We start from the raw sequence: 20,379 nt of genomic DNA on the forward strand, positions 1-20,379 counted from the left end.
GAGAAAGGGAAGGGGGCGGGAGGCGAAAGGAGGGTAGTGGAAAATGGAGAGGGTGAGAGGAGGAGGTAAAGGAGTGGGGTAAAAGAAGTTCCCAAAGGTTTGGAGTTGCCTTCCTTCTCTCTGGCTTGCCCCCACAGAATCCAGCAGCCTTGCGTGGCGTGCCCAGCCTTCTCATTCCTACGTCCACACCCGTCATGGTCTCTGCCCTCCAAAGTGACCACGTCTCAAGAGCCCCTTAAAGCTCACAGACATTGCTCTACCCTTCTCTGAGTCTAGTTCCCTTCCTTGTCCTCATAAAGGCTGTGTGAACACTGCAGCCCCAGACCCCAGCGCTTGACCCAGAAAAGCCAAACAGGGGTCGGGTGTGGCCTCGGCGCCCCCGGGGAGCAGCGGAGAAGGGGAGCAACTTTCTCCCTGGATTCTCAGTGTGTCTGCCGCCCCCACTCTCGCGCGTCCAGGACTGCGCGGCGGGGCCGAGGGGAGGGGACAGCGGCAAGGGGAGGGCGGGGAGGAGGCGGCGCGTGCCTTGCCTGCCAAAGCTGGAGCCGGCATCCACGGTGCTCCCGGGCCGCACCGCCACAGCCGGCGGGCTCTCCAGGCGGGTCCTCCTGACCCTCCACCCCGGCTCTCAGACTCGCCTTGATCTCCGTCGGGATAGTGTCGAAGGCGAAAAAGACAGTCTTCGGTGCCGCGTTGTCTCCGCCAGGGAAAGACAGCAAGTTGTGCTGCGCCTGGGACCGCGAGGGACCGGGAGGGACCGCGGCCGCCGCCCGACCGGGTAAGTAGCGCGCCCCGCGGCCCCGTGCCCCGCGCCCGGGTCCCTCCTGTCTTTCCGAGCCGCAAGGTTCAGCTGAGGTCCTGTCGGCCTCCGGGGGGTGCTACCTTCCTTCGCATCCTTAGCCTTTCCTTTCTCAGAGCCGGCTGCAAGAACTTCCCCGAGCCGCCAAGCATCCGGAGATGATTGTGTGTGTCCCTGTGTGCCCCAGGGTGCGGTGGGTGCGTCTAGCAGTTTGGGGGTGGGGTGGGGTGGTGGCTTTGAGTTGATCTGGACTAGGACAACTCACTCTAGCTGCGGAAGAGCTTCCCTTCCACCCCTCATTTTGCTGGTAACCCCCAAACTCAACTTCAGCCTCTGCTCACAGCTGACAAGATTTTAAAAACCGTAGCCAGAGGGAGCTCCCTTTGGGTAGAATCCAGAACTGAGGACGAGAGAAGTGTAGGAGACAAGAGTTTGCTGTAGGTTCTGAAGCTGGAGTTTGGAAGCAGTTTGCAGACGGAACCCACCCGAGGGCGGGTGCTCTTCTGTGTTCTTTGTGAAAAGTGTAGTCAGGTGTGCAAGTCAGCCCACCTCGTCCAACCCCTTGAATAGCAGTTGACTTTTGACATTGAGTTTTGGGAAAATGTGAGTGCCCGGTCTGAAATAACCAGCAGGTGAAATCACAGGAGCCAATGAGTCAAAATAGGTGTGAACATAAGAGGCTTGCATTTGCCCCCCACCCCCCGAAGATTAAGACGGAAGGTGTTCTCAGTGTTATCGAGTACTGGGAGTGTAACTCTTCTTGGTCTAGCCAATGCAGACACACCTGGGTGGCGAATACTGTTAGTTAAATTCACAGTGCTCTGTAACTGTAAGAAGTCCCCCCCCCCATCACTTCGCTCGGTTGGCACACCCATCAAGTGATGCCGAGCAGTTGCTAGAAACTAAGTGTGTGAACGGGAAAGCCAAATAAACAAACCACTGTATGGTTCATTTTATCTTACTAACCGGAATTATGTCTGCTGCTAGTAAAAATGCTACACTGCTTTTAATGTGAGCATGAGAAGGGAATCCACTGGCTTGGCAAATAGAAGCCATTCGTTTCTTTGCGTAAATAGCTGTCAGAGTTAATTTGGAAGTGTTTTACAGGAGCTAAGGACACGGGGAAGAGCTTTGTGCTAGTTTGACAAACTTGTGTAGGGATACAATGTTTTGCAGAGATGCAGGTGTATGGAGAGAATTAGCTCTTTCCACTTTGAAGCATTGAGGGAAATCTGAAGTTTCTTAACTGAAAATCCTGGCGCTTCTTGAGACATAGGAATGCGCTAGACATGCTTAACTCTCACTGTTTCCCATTCTGTTTTACCAGGGGCCGCCATCATTACCATAAAGCATGAGAAGCTAATCGAGGCAAGACCAAAAGATCTGTTGCAGCCAAGTAGCTACAAAGGCCTTGAAGAACTGTGGACTCCCCGGGAGTTTCTGGTGACCACACGCCTTCCTTCACACCTTCGGGACGATCCCACTGGGTCCTCGTTGCACTGCATGTTGGAAAATGGCATCCAGCCTGACTTGTACTGGAGTGATCTGGGCTTTGCTTTCTTTCCTTTCCGCTGCCACTTCCTGTGTGGGGTTCTTCATGCCTTACTGGCTCTGGGGATCTCAGCTAGGCAAGCCCGTGTCCTTTGGCACTTTCCGGAGGTGCTCCTATCCCGTACACGATGAGAGTCGGCAGATGATGGTGATGGTGGAGGAGTGTGGGCGCTATGCTTCCTTCCAGGGCATCCCCAGCACCGAGTGGAGGATCTGTACCATAGTGACAGGCCTGGGCTGTGGCCTGCTCCTCCTGGTGGCTCTCACTGCCCTTATGGGTTGCTGCGTGTCAGAGCTCATCTCCAGGACAGTAGGAAGAGTGGCTGGGGGAATCCAGTTCCTGGGGGGTAAGTGACTTTGCCGAACTTGAGTTGTTTCGAGAGACTCTCAAAGCAATGTTGGAGATTATGTTTCATTTGTCTACTGACACAGTTGTAGTTGGCATTTGGAGTGCAAGGAGAAATAGATCTGAAGTGGCCATGGTAAGAGACCCAGCAAGGCCCAAGATTTTTACCAGAATTCTTTTATAGTGTCAGGGTTCTTCATGCCTGTTCATCCTTAGAAACAGGCACCTTGGCCTGTTGGGTACAACCTATGTGACACAAACATGCATGGGTCATATGTAACATATGTACTAGGGAGATACTTGGTATTTCATAGCATCTCAGTCTTTTGGTCCAACAGGAGAGCCCTGGATTGTCTTTGCCTTGTTAGACACTTGAGGTCTTTAGAGGCCAAGCTTTCATAGAAAAATGCAAAAAGGGTTTGATTCAATATTGTGATCATGAAGACCCTGTAAGACTCCCGATGGATATACGCTGACCCTCGTTTGATTTTATACTCCTTTCGAAGTAAGTTTCCGGGTGCAATTTCATCTTGGCAAGTATATTTTTCTCTATGTTACAAGTACAGTTCTACATACAGTTACTGTGTGAGATCTTAACTTCTCTGGTAACTTTTTCTGTGTGTGTGTGTGGGGGGGGGGGAGAATACAGTGTTTCAAGAATGGTGTGTGCTGTCCTGAATGCCCTGGATAGTCTCAGCAACACCAGACAAGGGCTGACTTTCACTTGGCGCTCTTCCAACAAGTATTGCTTCAATATCTCTGGTCATATGGTTCTAATTGCACTTTATATATTTTCCACTGGGCTTTTTCGCCTCCATCCTTCAACCTGGCTGGCTGAACTTGTCTGATTTACAATATGGCCTGGTGAAATATGACAGCCTGCGTAGAAGGTATAGATGGAAGGGAAACAGGAAGCTGGGAAAATGTGTGCATAACTTCATAACAAAGGAAGAGTGTATTATTCTTCCACTTGGTATTTTTCTTACAGTCTTTTGTGAAGAATCCAGAAGGAGAAAAGGACCTTAAAATGACCGTATCTGATACAGATTAGAGAACCCCAGTTCCTTATTTCAGATTATCTATCAAAACTTTGTACGTGTGCTGAGAATGGGAGCAGCAAAGTGGCTTTGTATTCCTAGGCAAGACCTAGATTTATGTGCACTCCTTTGTTTTCTTATCCAGAATCAGCTTTGCTGGGGTTTCACATGGTGGACTGTGCCGGGGAAGGGGGTGCTTTGGGGACTGTCAGTCTCTCCCGCCTGTTTCTCTATTCTTTTATTGACTTTAATACATATGTTTACACAGAAATGTAGTGAAACTCTTAGGAAATAGGGATGTCATCACTGAAAGTCACACAGCGTTTGAAAACTTGTTGTCACAGACTTTTAGAGAGAGCTAACGCTAGGACGATTGAGAAGAACCTTTTTCTTTAAGAATAAACGGAGCTTGCTTGGTGTTTTACTTGGCTCAGGAAAAATGCTTAGGCAGTTCCATTTTCTCCTCTTATGGTAAATATTACTTTCCATCCTTTTTTTTTTCATTTTAGGGCAGAGACTGCTATTATTTCTGGCAGAATAGGAAAATGCTTACAAAGAGAAATCAGCTTTTATTGATTACCTTTAAACATGTAATGAAGGAAGGCCACAAGAAGTGAATCTGAGACCCAGGAGACTTCTCCCTCCCTCTCTAAGCTGGGTCTAGATTCTTTTTTTGAATTATATGGAGTTAACTCTTCATTTTATAGAATGCCCAAGGGCACAGACACTTGAGAAATTATATATATTTTTAGGTAATCATGTTTTGCTTTGTATATATGTTTCATGATCCTGTGCTTAGAGAAAAATATCATTGGCTTGCTCTTTCCTCCTCCATCCCTCCGTCCCTCCGTCCCTCCGTCCCTCCCTGCCTCCGTCCCTCCCTGCCTCCATTCTCAGTTTTTTTCTGGTGTGTGCTTGTGATTCTCTGTGGTTCGTGTACATATGTAGGTGCCTGCAGGGCCAGAGGTCAGGTGTCCTGCTCCTTCACCCCCCACCTTATTTCCTTGAGACAGTCTCTCACAGAATCTGTAATTAGGCCAGCAGCTTGAAAGTCTAACAGTGCTGGGGTTTTGGTATGTGTAGAAGAAAGTTTGAGTTTTCGTATGTCCCAGGACTCGAACCCAGGCCTTCGCACTTACACAGTGAGTGTTCTTGCCCATGTCACTGGTCTGTAATAGTTGGCAATGCCTCATTTCCTATACATGATTCTTAGGGCAGGCAAAAGTCACGGTGGAATCCTAAGACGGTTATTAAACAAGAATCTACCTCTTAAATGGATGTCCCAGTATCGCAGAGAGTTGTGAGTTTAGAGTTAAAAAGTAACAAGGAGCAGGGAGCATGGAGTCTGAGAATCGGTCCCTAACCATCAACAGCCAACAGGAGAACAGACAACAAGACAAAACGCCTTCAGAAGATTTTCCTCCCGTTGGCCACTACATAATTGTTTGTTATTTTTAAATTTACAAAACTTATGTAGTTTGTAGTTTTCTTTATTTGATTTTTTCATAAAGTGGGTGAGTATTTTTAAAGACCAGGAGGTGGCGAGTCGGTGAGTTCCGAGACTCTTGAGATGAGTGTGAGAAGGTAAGAGCATTTAGGAGACTCTGCCGGGAACAGACAGACTCTCTGACTAAAAATGACTCTCTGAGAAGGGTATGTTTAGCTAAAGTGAGGGTTGTTCCAAAAACAACAGGAAGCAGCAGAATGGCAAGATACAGAGGCATCCTGCTTACTGTTGCCTGCTGGGTCTGGAGTCTGCCCATATGCTGTGACATCGGGCAGTATAACCCCTGCAGTATTTTGGAACAAGTAAAGGACAGAGCGTCAACCTTGAATTTGAGTATTCTTGTGATCAGAAGTTAAAATGTCTCCTTTCATCCAGTAGACCAACATAAAATGGTGACTTCTGTATAAAGACTTCCCATCTTAGGAATATTTCAAGAGTTGAATAGGTGCCATTCCCTAACTTGTAGGTGAACTATGTTGCTGCTATCTTTATTAGAAGGCATACTTAGGTCATAATTTAAAAGTAGTGAGCATTAAGTTTTACTCTTTCTTTAGGTTTTAAAAGGAATGTAGAAAGGCTTTGAAAAATATAATGTATAATAAAATATTAGTATGTGTGGGGTATGTTTAAGGTGCTCTGAGAAAAATAGATGTCTGACTTCTGTCTTTCTTTGTCCGGTATAAAATTGTGTAGCCACTAAAGACACACACACACACACACACACACACACACACACACACACACACACACACAGAGAGAGAGAGAGAGAGAGAGAGAGAGATATTTTCAGTCACTCTATGCCTTCTATGGCATCATAAGATGGGTAAATGCTCTACCACTAAACTATACCCCTAGCTACAGGTCTTTACTGTAGAGCAACCCCTCACACACACATACAGGGAGACACACACAGTTTAGAGGGGACCTGGTGTTTGCATTTTTGACAAGTTTCTAGGTGATAACACTGCTGTTGCTTCCGGGGGCACAGTTCAAACTGTTGTTTTATGAACAGCATTTCTTATTTTAGGATGATACATGGTTGACTTAGAAGTGGGCTTTATTAGGTACATCTGGGTTGCCTTGTTCTTGTTACCTTTTTCTGGAATTAGCTTTAAATATATAATATGCATTTCATAATATGTTTATGATATATTATATAAAACCTCCCTTCATTTATCATTCTTTTAATACCAGAAACAGGATTTTATAGGAGGAAAACTAAAAACATGACCATAGTTTAGCCTCTGTAGTTGGCATGTAGTGGGTCTGGGCCTCCAGGAAGGAATTGTTCACTGGGATGGCCCAAGCAGCCCCTGGTCAACTCCATACCACCATGGACACCTTGTAATGGTTAGGTCGGGAGGGTACCTGAGGAGCCACATTTGATTGGTGAAGAGTTTCCTGGTCTTCAACAGATGCACACAAGAAGATCACCCACTCTTGCTCAGTGGCAGGACTTTCTGGTCACCCAATCCCTACCTTTCATTATACCTATCATGTGGACTGATAACACACAAGGAATCAGATTGAGCTGGAGACAGAGAGAGTGACATGGTGGGAGGAGGAAGACACACTGTGTGGTATGACACTGGCAGTGCATGTCAGAGCCTGCCTGCTCCAAGCTCTAGGTTTCTTATATGCAGGAATGATGGCACATTAGCTACTCATTCATAAAATCTGCAACACCAAAGTGTGTACATTCTTTGTGACTGGCATGTTACAGGTAGCCATTGATGTCAGCCTTAGTTTTTGCTTGAAGAGCTTTTCTGAGCTTTGATCTGAGGCTTTTTTCGTTGTTTTGATACTTTGCTATGGAGTGTCCAAGCTTCTCATGCAGGGATTCAATGTAGCATTCTTTTAGTTCTATGAGGGATCTAGAAATATCACCAGTGAGCTTCTTCACCATGAAGAGTCCAGAGCTCTGCCGCAGAGAGTGTTCACTAGGGCTTGGTTGAGCCCAGGTGGAACAGGTTACCAAGCTTCTCTAGGGCCAGCAGGCCCAGTTGGTGCACAGAACCCTTGAACAAGCCAAAGCTACTCACAGAAACCCTCAAACTTTACTATGTGTAAGTCATATTGCATAGGTCACAGCATAGCATATATAGGTGTCCATCTTAGAGCCATCTGACCCATTATTTGGGGATAATAAGATTTAAGGTGAAGAACACCAGAATTGGTACTGTGGAAACAGACCTGTTAATTTGGAGATTGCCTTCTTCATATTATCCTGTTTGTCTTAGGTGATAGTTACCTTAATACATGCAATTATAAAGCAAAAAGAGAACCAACTGTTATTTTTCATGCTATCCTTTGGGAAGGATTATATTTTGTGAGCTGTGCTTGAGTCCTTCACCTTGAGATCTTGTGGTGCAACTTCGTAATCTTTCGGTGTCTTAGGTTCTTGGTTTCTTTTTTGGGAAATTGTACTCAACCCCAGCCCCACCCCATCCTCAGTTTGAGCTATTGTTTTTTTTTTTTTTCTTTTTTTTTTCGGAGCTGGGGACCGAACCCAGGACCTTGCGGTCCCTAGGCAAGCGCTCTACCACTGAGCTAAATCCCCAACCCTTCTTTTCTTTTTCTAATCATTGAATTTCTGAAATAAACAATGACAATAATTCTTTAAAAATGACAGATTATATATGGTACAGGGCTGGCCATATTGTCAGCACCACAACAATTTTCCCTTCAATTGCTGAGATTTCCTGCTTCCGTTCCTCTGTATTTTTTCAGAGTGGAGAGTCATGTGACTTTTTTTGCTTGCCTGCCTTGTTGCCACCAGCTAATCCATCCATAGTGAGAGACTACAGAGGCTGGAGCCACTAATGGATTAGTTAGCCCCACTAGTACATCATCTACAAACTGGTTTGTCACTGCGTGGACTGACTGAGGGATGTGAATTAATAAACATTTGCTAGAAAAAACTCAAGAAAGACAATTGAGATCTTTACCTTGTTTCCACACGGCCTCAGAAGACCCACAAAGTTTCCATACTACACAGAGGTACCACTGTCGGCCATCAGGACTTGAACCTTCCAACTTAGCTAGGGTGGCTCTGTAGGAATGTATTGTAATCAGAAAAATAATTATACCAGACCAACAATTTTCATCCTTGATGCCTTTAGAATTGACCTTGCTGCCTTCTAAGCACGATCTTCAAGACGGTCTGAGAAACATTAATATCTGTGTGTACCAAGATGTGTTAGCAGAAATAATCTAATTAGCAGGAACAAGAAGAGTCCAAAGTGCTTAGTTATGAGAATTATCAGACTACATTACAACACCGTTTTACAGATCCTTTGGTATATTGAGGCAAATAGACAGTCTTTGGGGAGAAGGGGCTGGACTTACAGTGTTTAACTTAATTAGGTTAAATCCAGTGAAGAAATCTGTGGTACAATTTTCATTTCACCTCAACTAAGCACGTAGTTCACTCTTTTATAGATGAGAACATCAAATTTAGAGTAAGAGCAAAGATAGCCCCATTTTTTATCAATTAAACTATAAATATTATCACTATCCTATTAAAGTGTTAATTAAATGCTGCCTTATGGAGCTGATGCTCTTGCAAAAGACCCGAGTTTAGTTCTCAGCACATTGGGTGGGTTACAGCCACCTGTAGCTCCAGCTCCTGGAGATCAGCTCTCCCTCTGGCACCCTCACGCATGTGCGCATACGCACATACACACATCAACAACAGTGCAGCCTTTTACAAGCTATTTTATCCTATATTTCGAATTCGGAGTTTCCGAGCATGATCAGTACTGAGTCGTTTAACACAGATGAGCAGTTTGAAGATTTATTCGTTTTGTTTTATATGTGGGGATGTTTTGTCTGCGTGTGTGCCTGTGTACCGTGTGTGTGTGTGTGTGTGTGTGTGTGTGTGTGTGTGTGTGTGTGTGTGTGTGTGCATTGATTTCAGAGGCTGGGAAAGGCATCAGGTCCTCTGGAACTGGAGTTACAGATGGTTGTGAGCTGCTATGCGGGTGCCAGGAACCAAACCCAGGGCCTTTGTAAGACCAGCAAGTGCTCTTAACCACCGGGCCATCTCTTCTGCCCTGGGGCGAATATTTTTCTCTGTTGGACTCAGCCTATGAGTTGGGCAGAAACCTGGTAGTTGTATTATACAGGAAGTTTTCACAAATATTCATCGCAGGTTGGTGGTAATAGTCCTCTTGTCTGTGAAACTTATCCTTCCATTTTCCTTGTCCCCCACTGCAGATTTTTAATGTGGCTGTCTAACTTATGTATGTATGTATGTATGTATGTATGTATGTATGTATGTATGTATGTATGTATGTATGTATCTGATTAGAGGAATGTAACTGTTTCCATTTTGTGCTCTACCCTCAAATTTACAATCAGAGGGAAAAAAGACATTATACCTCTAATTGCAAAAATTAAGCTGCAAATGTCGTTCTCACATAAAACCTGAGGAAGGGGAAGAACAAAGTCAAAATGTTAAAATGAGATCTTATTTCTGGAGTCCAGCAAAGTGCCCAAGAGAGCTATAGTAATAACTTGCTATCTGCCCCAAACTAAATACAATACGGGCTCTTTGAAAGGTTTTTATTTTCCAGAACGGCAGATGCTCGCCTTGTGTTGAATATGGATGTTAGCATCTGCCATCAAGATGTCCAAATTCTATTATCAGAAATTGCAAACAAATGTGCTGACAAGGTTAAGAAGCTTCCACTACCTGCCTAAGGTTATTTGTGTACACCCTTTGGGTAGGTATGACAAAAGATCGGCCCATGGTGTGCTTATCCAAACTCAGCTTCAGATCCCAAGTCTTTGAGAGAGAGAGAGAGAAGAGAGAGAGAGAGAGAGAGAGAGAGAGAGAGAGAGAGAGAGAGAGAGAGAGAAGAGCATAGGCAACTGGTTGCCACTGACAAGATAAAGCAGCAAAAGTCTTTCTGGTTTCAAGTTCAAGTGACACCTCGAAGGACACTGTCCTTCACGAGGAGGAAGATATCTACAGATTTGGACAGCAAGGAGGTCAGCTCAGCTTGGGACATTTTGTCATTCAGATTCTGGTGGGAGTTCCAGCTTCTCAAGGTCAAGGGGGAAGTTGGGGACATTGAGCACAGAGCTTATAAGAATGATCGGGATTAGAACACACAGAATTACCGGCATAGTGGCTTTGGAACTTCGTGTAAGAGGACGAGTCTTCATTTACTCTCAAGTCAGCAGAGCTTTTGCATCTCCTGCTCTCTCCTACCATTGGCTGCGCTGACTGAAAGGAGAGCGTCTAGCAGCGGCTGACTTAATGGTGGATGTTAAGCTGCCCCTGGAGAGAGCCAGCTGCTTGGCAGTTATTTTGTGATGGTCCAGGACCACAGGGGACTTTTCACTCCATGGGAGTAGTTTTCACTGTCTGGAGCAAAATGCAATGGAAATCAAGGTGGGATAAAATCCTTTTGCATAGTGTTCGTTAACAAAAGACTGCCTCAGGGAAGAGAGAGTCTAGAAGTGTCCAAGTACTGGACAAAAGGCAGAAGGGTGTGCACCATAACTTTTTGTAGGCTTTTTTTTTTTTTTTTGGTCTCATGCATAAAGATGGCGTTCCACTTTGATCCCCTGGTGGATAAAAAGTCAGTTCATTCATCTCATCTCCACTGGTGGCTATCCTGATTATAGCCTCTTGTAGGAGCCATTTAAAATTCAATTTGGCTGCCCGGGCCCCTCGGTGCTCAGTGGGTTTATTAAATGACACAGCGGTGACTTCTCCTTCCCCGCGTGGCCCCTTTTGATACACATTTGACTTTGCTGTAATTTCAGGCTGCTGTGCCCTGCGTGCAGTGGCCTCACCGTAATATTGTTCCAGCACAGTTAAGGTAGACCCAGAGATCCAAGTCCGAGGGAGTCCAAAGACAGGAGAAATTGCATAGAAGAAAGGTTTACTTTTCTCTGTCCTCTTGCTGCTGAGCTTGTAGTGTTTGGTGGCATTTTATTTTATTTTATTGGTGTTACTGTTAGTGTTCTGTGGTATTTATTATATTTTATATTGTTATTTTGGCATAACTGTTAGGGTTTTAGTGTTTAGCGGGCTGTATTTGCAGTATTACCCACAGCCCAAGTGCAGACTAATATTCACCCCATGCGATGTATGAATTGACATGGAGTTAGATTCTAAAACAAAGTCTTTCTTCTTGAACTCGCAATTCAAATGAAATATTAGTATTTTTTTTCCCGTGCTAGCACTTCTTCAGGTACTGCTCTCTGTCCATGGGCTTCTGTGAAAACCAAGTAGGCAGGACACAGGCATCAGTGTCTCTGACCCCCACTTCCATTCCTTCAGGTAATACTTAGGAAATCACAACTCATTGAAGTCTTACGTATATTTATCTATATACTATCAAGCCTGATAAAATAGATTCTTGATAAATGCTGTCTATCACTGATGGGCCGCAGAATACATTCTTACCGACTCCTGCTTTGGGTCGCTGCATTCCATTTAGAGGGGAAGCAACAGCCGAAGCTGAGTAAGAACATGCCAGCAGGGAAGAACATGGATCCACAGCACTGAGGAAAAGGAGGGGAGGGAGGAAGAGAGAATGAAGGAAAGAGGGGAGGACTGTGGGCTACATTTTCACCTGTTGTGCACCACTGCAGCTCTCCTGTTGGCTTGTGAAGTATTAGTATTCTTATTTATTAATTATCTATTTTATTAATTATTACATAATTTATTATTTATTATATATTATTTATTTTATCACTATTATTTATTATAGCTATTATTTATTTTATTAAAGACATAAAAAGCTCCTCTTTTTGTGTATGTTGGTACCCTTTTGATCACTCTCTACTGTATGTATTGAGGTAGGTCTCTCCACGAACTGGTGCTTGTCTCTTTGCCTGGTCTTTGCCTGGTCTTGCTTGTGCTGGTGATTTATGCCTCTGCCTCCCATGTACTGGGATTGCCTGGGACCACCATAACCATCTGGCTTTGTGTGGGTCCACAGGCTTGTGTGCCAGGCACTTTCCCTGCTAAGTCATCTTCCCAAGCCTTCCCAACTCCATCTCCTTTTACTCTGTGTTTGCCTTCCACAGACCACGGTTTGAGATGCCCTGTGGGTGTCTGCAATGTCCTCAGTGTCCACACAACTGTGGTTTGCTTGGTTTTGCTTCTGCCAAGTTTTGTTGATGTTCTCAGTTAAATACTTCTCAGTCTTATCTGTTTCTTCTGAGAGACACTGCCTGTGTCTACACTGGATGTAGAACTCGGGGCTTTGTACCTCTGAGGCACACCGGTACCAAGACACATTTCTTTTAACTCCCCATCTCTCTTCCAGCAGATGTATTTTTAGCCTTTGAACATAACAAGAATATCATGTACTAAACTGTTTCCCACATGTTTTCCCACTTACTCTTGAGATGGCACAACAACGCTTACAACTGTGATAGGTGGAATAAAAGGAGAGTTTGTGATTCAGGGTATAGCCCTGAGGAGTTTGTAAGTTCACTGCTCTGGCTGCCTCACCCTTACCTTTAGCAACATGCCACTGTTATTCCTGGAACAGAAAGCTTCACCCCTGTTACCAGATCGTCCCTCCATCTTCCCGGAGTGATGCTTGTAACAGTATTTGCAGGTGTGTATTGCAGAAATGTGATGATCAGAGCTGAGCTCAGGTTTTTTGAGAGTTTGCATTTCTGACTTTCAGGGGAATGGAAGAAATAAAGAAAAAATATATCTTTAAAAACTGTCCCAGTACAGTGTAAGAGAAAGATACTTTGACATTGATATTAGAGATGGGTCATGGGAATTCGCTGTCAAAATGAGTCATTTTGATACCAGAGATTGAATCCTGGAAACGAGAAGAAATTTTGTCTCAAATATACTTGGAGGTAGTTACTTCAGGTGATAATGCAACTTATATGTAACTAAAGTAGCTGCCCATTCACCATGTAGCATTCAGTTTCGTCCTCAGTGTCCTGGCACACTTAACATTGTGGCATGGTTCAGAGTCAGCCCTCTGCCTGATTCCCCTTTGAGTTTGTTTTATTCCTTCCTATCTATCTTTATGTCTGAAAGAATAATGTTGGCTGATTGTGGCCCTTCATTTCTCAATTGCCTGTGTAAGACAAGGGCTTCCTGTGAGGTGCCTCAGGCCCCACGGGTGATGGTGGGAGCCTTGGACTTCTTCCCATATCAGCTAAACTGAATCCTTTAGGGTTTTCTGTGCCGAGTCCTATCTCCATGCTTTTGAGAGCTAGCTCTGTCTTTCACCTTTAATTTCCCCCCTATCCACAGAGCCAGCTCTGCTTCTTTCCAGACCCCCTGCGAGAGCAGACTTCAATGGCATCACCCGTGCACATCTGCTGCGGAGCCCCGCTGCCACAGCTCCTGTGGAGTCTATCAGCAGAGGTGGCGAGAGCACTGTGCCCCGTGTGTGATTGTCATGTGCCCCTGCTGCAGTCTCAGCAAACTTTGTCTCATTTTCTCACACGTTGGATTGCTGACTCCCATAAAATCATTCAGGAAAACTTTACATCCAGGTGTTCATTGGAGCAAGATACAAATTTGGGGCTGATGACGCACATGGTCCATGTTCTTGGTATTGTACTGCTGAGTCCCTTCTTTCTCTGAGCGAAGTCACTTTTGTGTCTCACACCTGGGTGCCTCATTGCACAAGGCAGGGTCTGGCATTTTCTCTTTTGCACTCTGTTGGCTCTATGCTGAAATAAAGCCATGTCTGGGTGTAAATATTTCCCATCCACACCCAGTATCCAAAGGTGGTCTCTTTTTCTGTCCCTATTTTGCATGCCTTCCTAACCACAGTCTATGCTGAGGTAGTCAATGCCATAAGTGTTCCTTTGAGCTCAGAGCTATTGCTTCCTGATGATCCTCTCAGGGGCATCTAACAGGCCAGGGTGCTTTTGTCTTATTCCAAGATGACTGACTCAGCCAGTTACTTCAAACAAAAGCCAATTCCTTTTCCGAAAGGGTAAAATGAAGGTTACCACTGTGTGTGTTAAAGGCGGTAGGTCTTTGTGGACATATGTTTTCTGTCAGGCTGCCAAGGTTTTCCGTGCTGCTCAGTGTTTCTATTTGAGGGAATTAACCAATCCAAGAGTTAGTATTGGGCCGTGGAGGGATCTAAGCTGTCCATTGATCCTGATCTGTGCATGTGCCTACCTAGTCCCTTGTCCCATCCATATAGAGTGAGATAGCCGAGTTCCTCCAAGCAAAAACTAAAACTGTAAATTCTCGAAATTTTACCTCTAGTAAATACCGCAATCAATTGTTGTATTTTTCTTTGGGATCACCTTTGGAAGGTGACCGAAAGATATACATTAATTCATTTATTGATTTCTTGATTGATTGAGGACAGGGTCTCCCTATGTAGTATTGACTGGTCTGGAACTTTATAAGTCGATCAGACTGGTCTCAAACTCACAGAGATCCACTTGCCTCTCCCTCCAGAATGCTGAGATTAAAGGTATATACCTGGGTATCCCCATGCCTGGCTGACCAAAGGCAGTTCATGGAATACCTCGTAGCTCATCCTGATGCTTGGAAGCTGCTGCTTCTGGGACAAGTGGACTCCTGAATGTGTGTGCCTTACCTGTCACCCACTCTTCTCTGTGGAGTACCTCACTTCCTCTCTAAAATATGAGCTTTTCCAACATTAGAAAGGAGTTTCCTGAGCCCCTCAAATGTTTACTGCTTTTGTTTTGCTTGGGATAACTTGCTGTATCATTGTGTAGGGGGAGGGGCAGGGAACATCATGCTCTTTCTGTATCATTGCATATGTGGTGGTGGGGAGCAGGCAGGCACTTGGGTAGACAGCTAAATTCTGTATTTTTTGCTGGCTTAGGAATACCTCTTTCCTAAGTGCTCTGTGTACCCCGTGTTCAAGTTTTACAGGTCATCCTAGCACTTAGAAATTGAACAGTAATAAGGCAGGAGGAGGAAGAGACGTCTCGTTTAGGATGCCATTCACAGCACACAAACTTGAATGGAAAGTATTATCATCCCTACTTCTTTTCTTTTGGCTCAGGATAATCTGTCCAACTGAATGTTCTCATACCTGTAGCACATCTAACATACTAAGAATTCATTATTGATTGCCTGACACATTGATGGAAGAACAGGTAATTTTGAAACTGGGCATGGTGGCACATGACTATGATCTCAGCACTCAGGGTGCTGCAGTAGGAGAATCAAGAGTTGGAGGCCAACCCTACCATGTGGGAAGTGTCTTAGTCAGGGTGTCTAAGTGCAATGAAAACACCAGGACCAAAAAGCAAGTTGGGGAGGAGAAGGGTTTATTTGGTTTACATTTCCAGATCACAATCCATCGCTGGAGGAAGTCGGGGCAGAAACTCAAGCAGGGCTGGAACCTGAAGGCAAGAACTGGTGTAGAAGCCATGGAGGGTCCTGCTTACTGACTTGCTTCCCCTGGCTTACTCAGCCTGCTCTTATAGAACCCAGGACCACCAGCCCAAGGATAGCCCTGCCCGGGATGGGCTGGGCTCTCCCACATTGATCACTAGTTGAGAAAATGACTTACAGCTGGATCTCATGGAGACATTTTCTCAACCGGGGCTCCTTCCTCTCTGATAACTCCAGCTCATGTCCTGTCAACTTGACACACAAAACCAGCCAGGACAGCAAGTTTACAAGCTGCCTGTGCTGTGTCTAACAGGGCAAGAAACAACTACTTTAATTCTGCTAGTGGAAACAAAAGAGCAATTGAATAGTGACATTTGTAGCTCTAACATAGAGCAGGCGGCATAATTTGAAGAACAGTCAAAATGGACACACAGGCCTCCAAGGTTAAAAAAATTACCAAAAATTTTGAAAAGGCAATAGAAGAGCCTTGAAAACTATGAGCAAGCCTGCGTGTCTGTCTAGGATGGACATCATCCTACTCTTCTTAATGTAGAAAGGAAGCAGAGGTTTGAATTAGTATTGTGCGTGTGCGTGTGTGTGTGTGTGTGTGTGTGTGTGTGTGTGTGTGTGTGTGTGTGTGTGTGTGTCTCATGCCTGGCAGTGTAGGCAGAGGCCAGAGGAAGACTTTGGGTATCTTACTCTATTGATCTCCATTTACTCATTGAACCTAGAGCTAATTTGGTAACTGGCAAAGCCTTGGAGATCCTTTTCTTATGTCTGCCCCTTATAGGGTTGCAGGCAGCAGCATAGTCCTAGCTTTTCTTGTGGTTGCTGGAGATCTGGACTCAGATCTTCACCTTGGGAAACAAGTGCTTCCCTGATCTGTCCCTTCAGCCCCCTGTCTTGTGAACTGAATGGACACCATCATTTCATTTCTAGGCAGGGGTAAGAAAACTTCCTGCTTAGTCTTCTTCTGGACTAGGGAGAATGCATGTTTATCCTTCTACCCGTCCTGACCCAAATTGGCCCTAGGGCTTAATTTACCATCTTTGACAAGCGCCTTGTATCTATCCGTAAGGACAGCATTTAAAGCCTTACATCCTACCAATCTAGGCAGCCTGTTCTCATCCGCAGCCCCAGGGTTTTTAGGCTTTCTGGTGTACTTCACAGGTAAATTGATGACTCTCTTCCAGTCTGCAGGAACTCTGGTAAAACTATTATAAACCAGAGCAGTGGAAAGTGAACTGAGTTCTACTCTAGATTAAAAAAAAATACGGATATGGCCAAAATGAGATAGTCAGAGCCTCTGGTTCCACGATTAAGAAAGGAAGCTTCCTGTTTAGGAAATCCCCCTGGGAGGTTTAGTTTACACAAGAAATTGAACTGTAGTAAGGCAGGAGGAGGAAGAGCTGTCTCATTTAGGATGCCTTGCACAGCACACAAACTTGAATGGACAGTGACGATTAGCCACTCTGTGACCTCCACAGACGTGAGGTAAAAGGGACCTTCACTTCATATATATCAGACTATTTTAGTAATGGATCCCAAAGACTGAAAATTTTCCCAGAAATACCATGATGAGGAAAGAGCAAAGAACAAAGGAAACAATTCTGACGCCAGCCAGAGACCCTGACTTTCCAGGAGATGGTCCCATACAATTTTGATTTTGAAAAGCAAGCAGATCACTTTGCAAGACAGAGCAGGACTGAGAGGTCAGTGATAGGCAGGGCTCCTCCTTGACCAGGGGCACTCATTTATGAACACCTCCTGCACTTTATCTAATGTGGAGTGCCAGAGAAAATTGACTTGGGGTGAGTCACTGAATCCCTATATTTGAGATTTTCTTCCCATTGGGGCCATAGCAATCCATTCTCTCCCTTTATTTTACTGCGGCTTGTGGTTACAGATGCAGTATAAGCCTGGAAACATCTATGGTTTATAGAGAAAATAGAGGAAGAATGTCTCAAACTCCGCTTCTTATATTTTATACATATTCCTTATAAAGTTGCAAAATGACTAAAAGATTATATCTGATATTTCCTCTGTGAGGTAAAATACAACAAAGGTTTATTGCCCTTTTATTTGAACTAAAAATATTTTGTGAGTCCTATAAAAGAAAGGGCTTAAGAGGTTTTTAATCTTCAAGCTCAGAAATTTCACCATTGCAACTCATTTGCTTTTCCTTATATGGGGTGCTGGCTAATTTTATCTGTCAATTTGAAAAACCCAGAGTCACCCAGAAGAGAGACTTGATAAGGGATATCTAGATCAGATTGTTATGTGGGTACCTCTGTGGGGGATTTACTTGATTGTTAATTGGTGTAGGAAGACCCAGTACCATTCCTTGGGCCAGACCCTGAACTACACGGAAAGAAGTGAGCTAATTCAAGTGATGTGGTTATCTGCTTCATTGATTTCCCCCAAATGATGGACTGTGCCTCCTCCAAATTGTTTTTGTTTTGTGTTTGTTTGTTTGTTTACTTTTTGGTCAGGATATTGTATCACAGCAACAGAATTGAAACTAGAACAGATGGAGATACTCACTTATAAATATTAATCTATTTTGATGATTATTGACTCCTTAAAATGATTTTACTTGTTCTACATTTTAATTAAGACTCTCTAAGTATATTCTAACTCTAGAAAGAACTCAATGTAAACATTTTTTGGGGGGTGGGGGCCATTGAGACAAGGTCTCTCTCTCTGTTTAGTCCTAGCTGTCCTGGAACTTACTGTTGAAACCAGGCTAACCCCAAATTCAAGAGATCTGCCTGCCTCTCTTCCTAAGTACTGAGGTTAAAGGTGTGTGCTACCATGCCTATTCAAAGACCATTGTTTTAAATAATCTATATTAAAAATGCCTTCTTATAAAAATCTTGGACCTTTTTATAAATATTTATAATTAAATTGTAAAATAATTTATTTCCCCAATTTTGTTTCCTTAGTATTTAAACAAGAATGAATCTCTTTCCTATTTTCATCTGTACTAATGAGTAGGAATTCTAGTCAACTTTTTCAAGATCAAAATACAGAATTGTATTGAGAGTTGTTTACCATACACTTTTAGAAAATTCCAAGCAACGCTATTATATATAGCTTTCATTAAATTTAAAGGACAGATGCATTTAGTTTGAGACCTGGCTTTTAAAAGTAAGTTTAGACATTTGTGATCATTGAGACAGTACACTGTGTCTCACCTTTAACAGCCTCCATTACTCTCCTGTGAATTCTGATCTTCTCTCCCAGAGTCTCTTGACTTTAGGCTTAAAGATTATATACTTGGCATGGGAGAAACAGGCACTAATGATGACTGACCTAGTCTCCAGAAATCCTTCTGTGCTGGAGAAAGATGGCTTTTCCATAAAACGTTGATGGCCTAGGCATCAGGTTCAGCCAAGATGTGGCTGTTTGTGTGAGGACCGAGGCCAGTACACGGAATGATCCTAGGGAACAGACAGGAAGTGGGTAGAGTGGAGGAGACAGCCTGTCAGCACATTTTAGATGTGAACACAAGGAAAGTAAGTGGCCAGTCATCCTTGGTGTAGAAAACTGGACAGTGGTGTGCTTTACCAAAGCAGAGGTAATACTCTGGAAAGGTGAAGAGGCACACGGTTAGCTTGTACTGTTTACTACGTGCACAAAACCTGCGCCTCAGACCAGGGCTTCCTGTTTCAGACATCTCTAGAAGAATTCTAGCTGGGCTGTGCATTGCTGCATGTGCACAGATTTCCTTGGACTATACGGTCTTAGATACTCGGCTTCCTGAGTGGATTCCATTGCATGTGTAGGTGCATGTGCATGTGTGCATGCACATGTACACATGTACACTACTAAGAACTCTATACTACAGCTGCTCAAAGCACTACATGAGTAATTGTGGTTCTTCTGTATCTTAATACTCTTTTTATGTTTGGGTGGTTTTTATTTAATTTTAGGTACCTTTCAGGTACTTGCAGAGGCTTCCTATCTTGCTAGCTGGTTGCTTCTTCTGTAGGACACAGGCAGAGCTCCAGAACTTTCTTGCCCAAGCTATAATACCTTATCCTTCTTGTCTTTCCTCCCTGGTTTAATGTTAGCATTTATAACCTTATACCTATGATGAGCTGGAAGAGTCATTTAAAGCTGCCAAGATCCTTGTCATCGTTTGTTGTCAATAGATTTCTTGAATGTTAACTCCTAATACTGCATTTAGCTATTATCCAAACAGGTTTACGAAGGCACTTGTGGGTTACCACTTTGTAGAATAGAAAAGAAACATAATTCTGCTGTTTGGCCATTTTGTCCACTTATCCAGGAAGTGAGCAGAGGGCTGAATAGCTCTAGATGAACGAGCTAGGATGCATGGATTTTGCTCTTAAACAGTTTCCCTTTTTAATTCTGCTTGCTTGCTTACTTACTTACGTTAACAGCGGAAACCAGGATAGAAATGGTTTTAGGCCCTAATGAAAATGATTGGGTGCTCGGGTTTCAGGAAGGATGGTTGAGGAATGAGGCACCTCCACAGGAAGCCTCTGTTTGTCCAGTCTTCTGACATCCCTGACTTCAGGATGGAGGTCACTGAGCTGGTGCTGGGCCCTTCGCTTGGAGGTAGTACTTGCCCCCCTCTAAGCTGGACAAGCCTGGAGCTTCGGAGATGGGCGGCAGGAAGAAATTTTGTAATGCAGAAGGAATGCGAAACACAAACAGGATAGAAACAATCTTGTAGTACTTTCCAAATTTAATTTCTAGGGTGAAACCCAAACAGAGTTGAGAGAAAGATGACCAGCTGAGAAAGCTAACTTTTGGAAGCGAGTTGACTTCAGT

At 44.1% G+C, this 20,379-nt stretch overlaps 1 protein-coding gene across 1 annotated transcript in view; it reads left to right on the forward strand.

The window, feature by feature from the left end:
- Window positions 1-544: 544 nt before the first annotated feature.
- Lhfpl6 (LHFPL tetraspan subfamily member 6) overlaps window positions 545-20,379 on the forward strand; it is a 205,066-nt gene continuing 185,231 nt past the window's right edge. Inside the window, 2 exon segments of the mRNA NM_001109183.1 lie at window positions 545-778; window positions 2,127-2,697. Of these exon segments, the coding sequence (NP_001102653.1) occupies window positions 2,313-2,697 (385 nt within the window). The 5' untranslated portion in view covers window positions 545-778; window positions 2,127-2,312.

Source organism: Rattus norvegicus, chromosome 2 (genome assembly GCF_021556685.1).
Source record: "Rattus norvegicus strain SHRSP/BbbUtx chromosome 2, alternate assembly SHRSP_T2T, whole genome shotgun sequence".
NCBI classification, from domain to species: domain Eukaryota; kingdom Metazoa; phylum Chordata; class Mammalia; order Rodentia; family Muridae; genus Rattus; species Rattus norvegicus.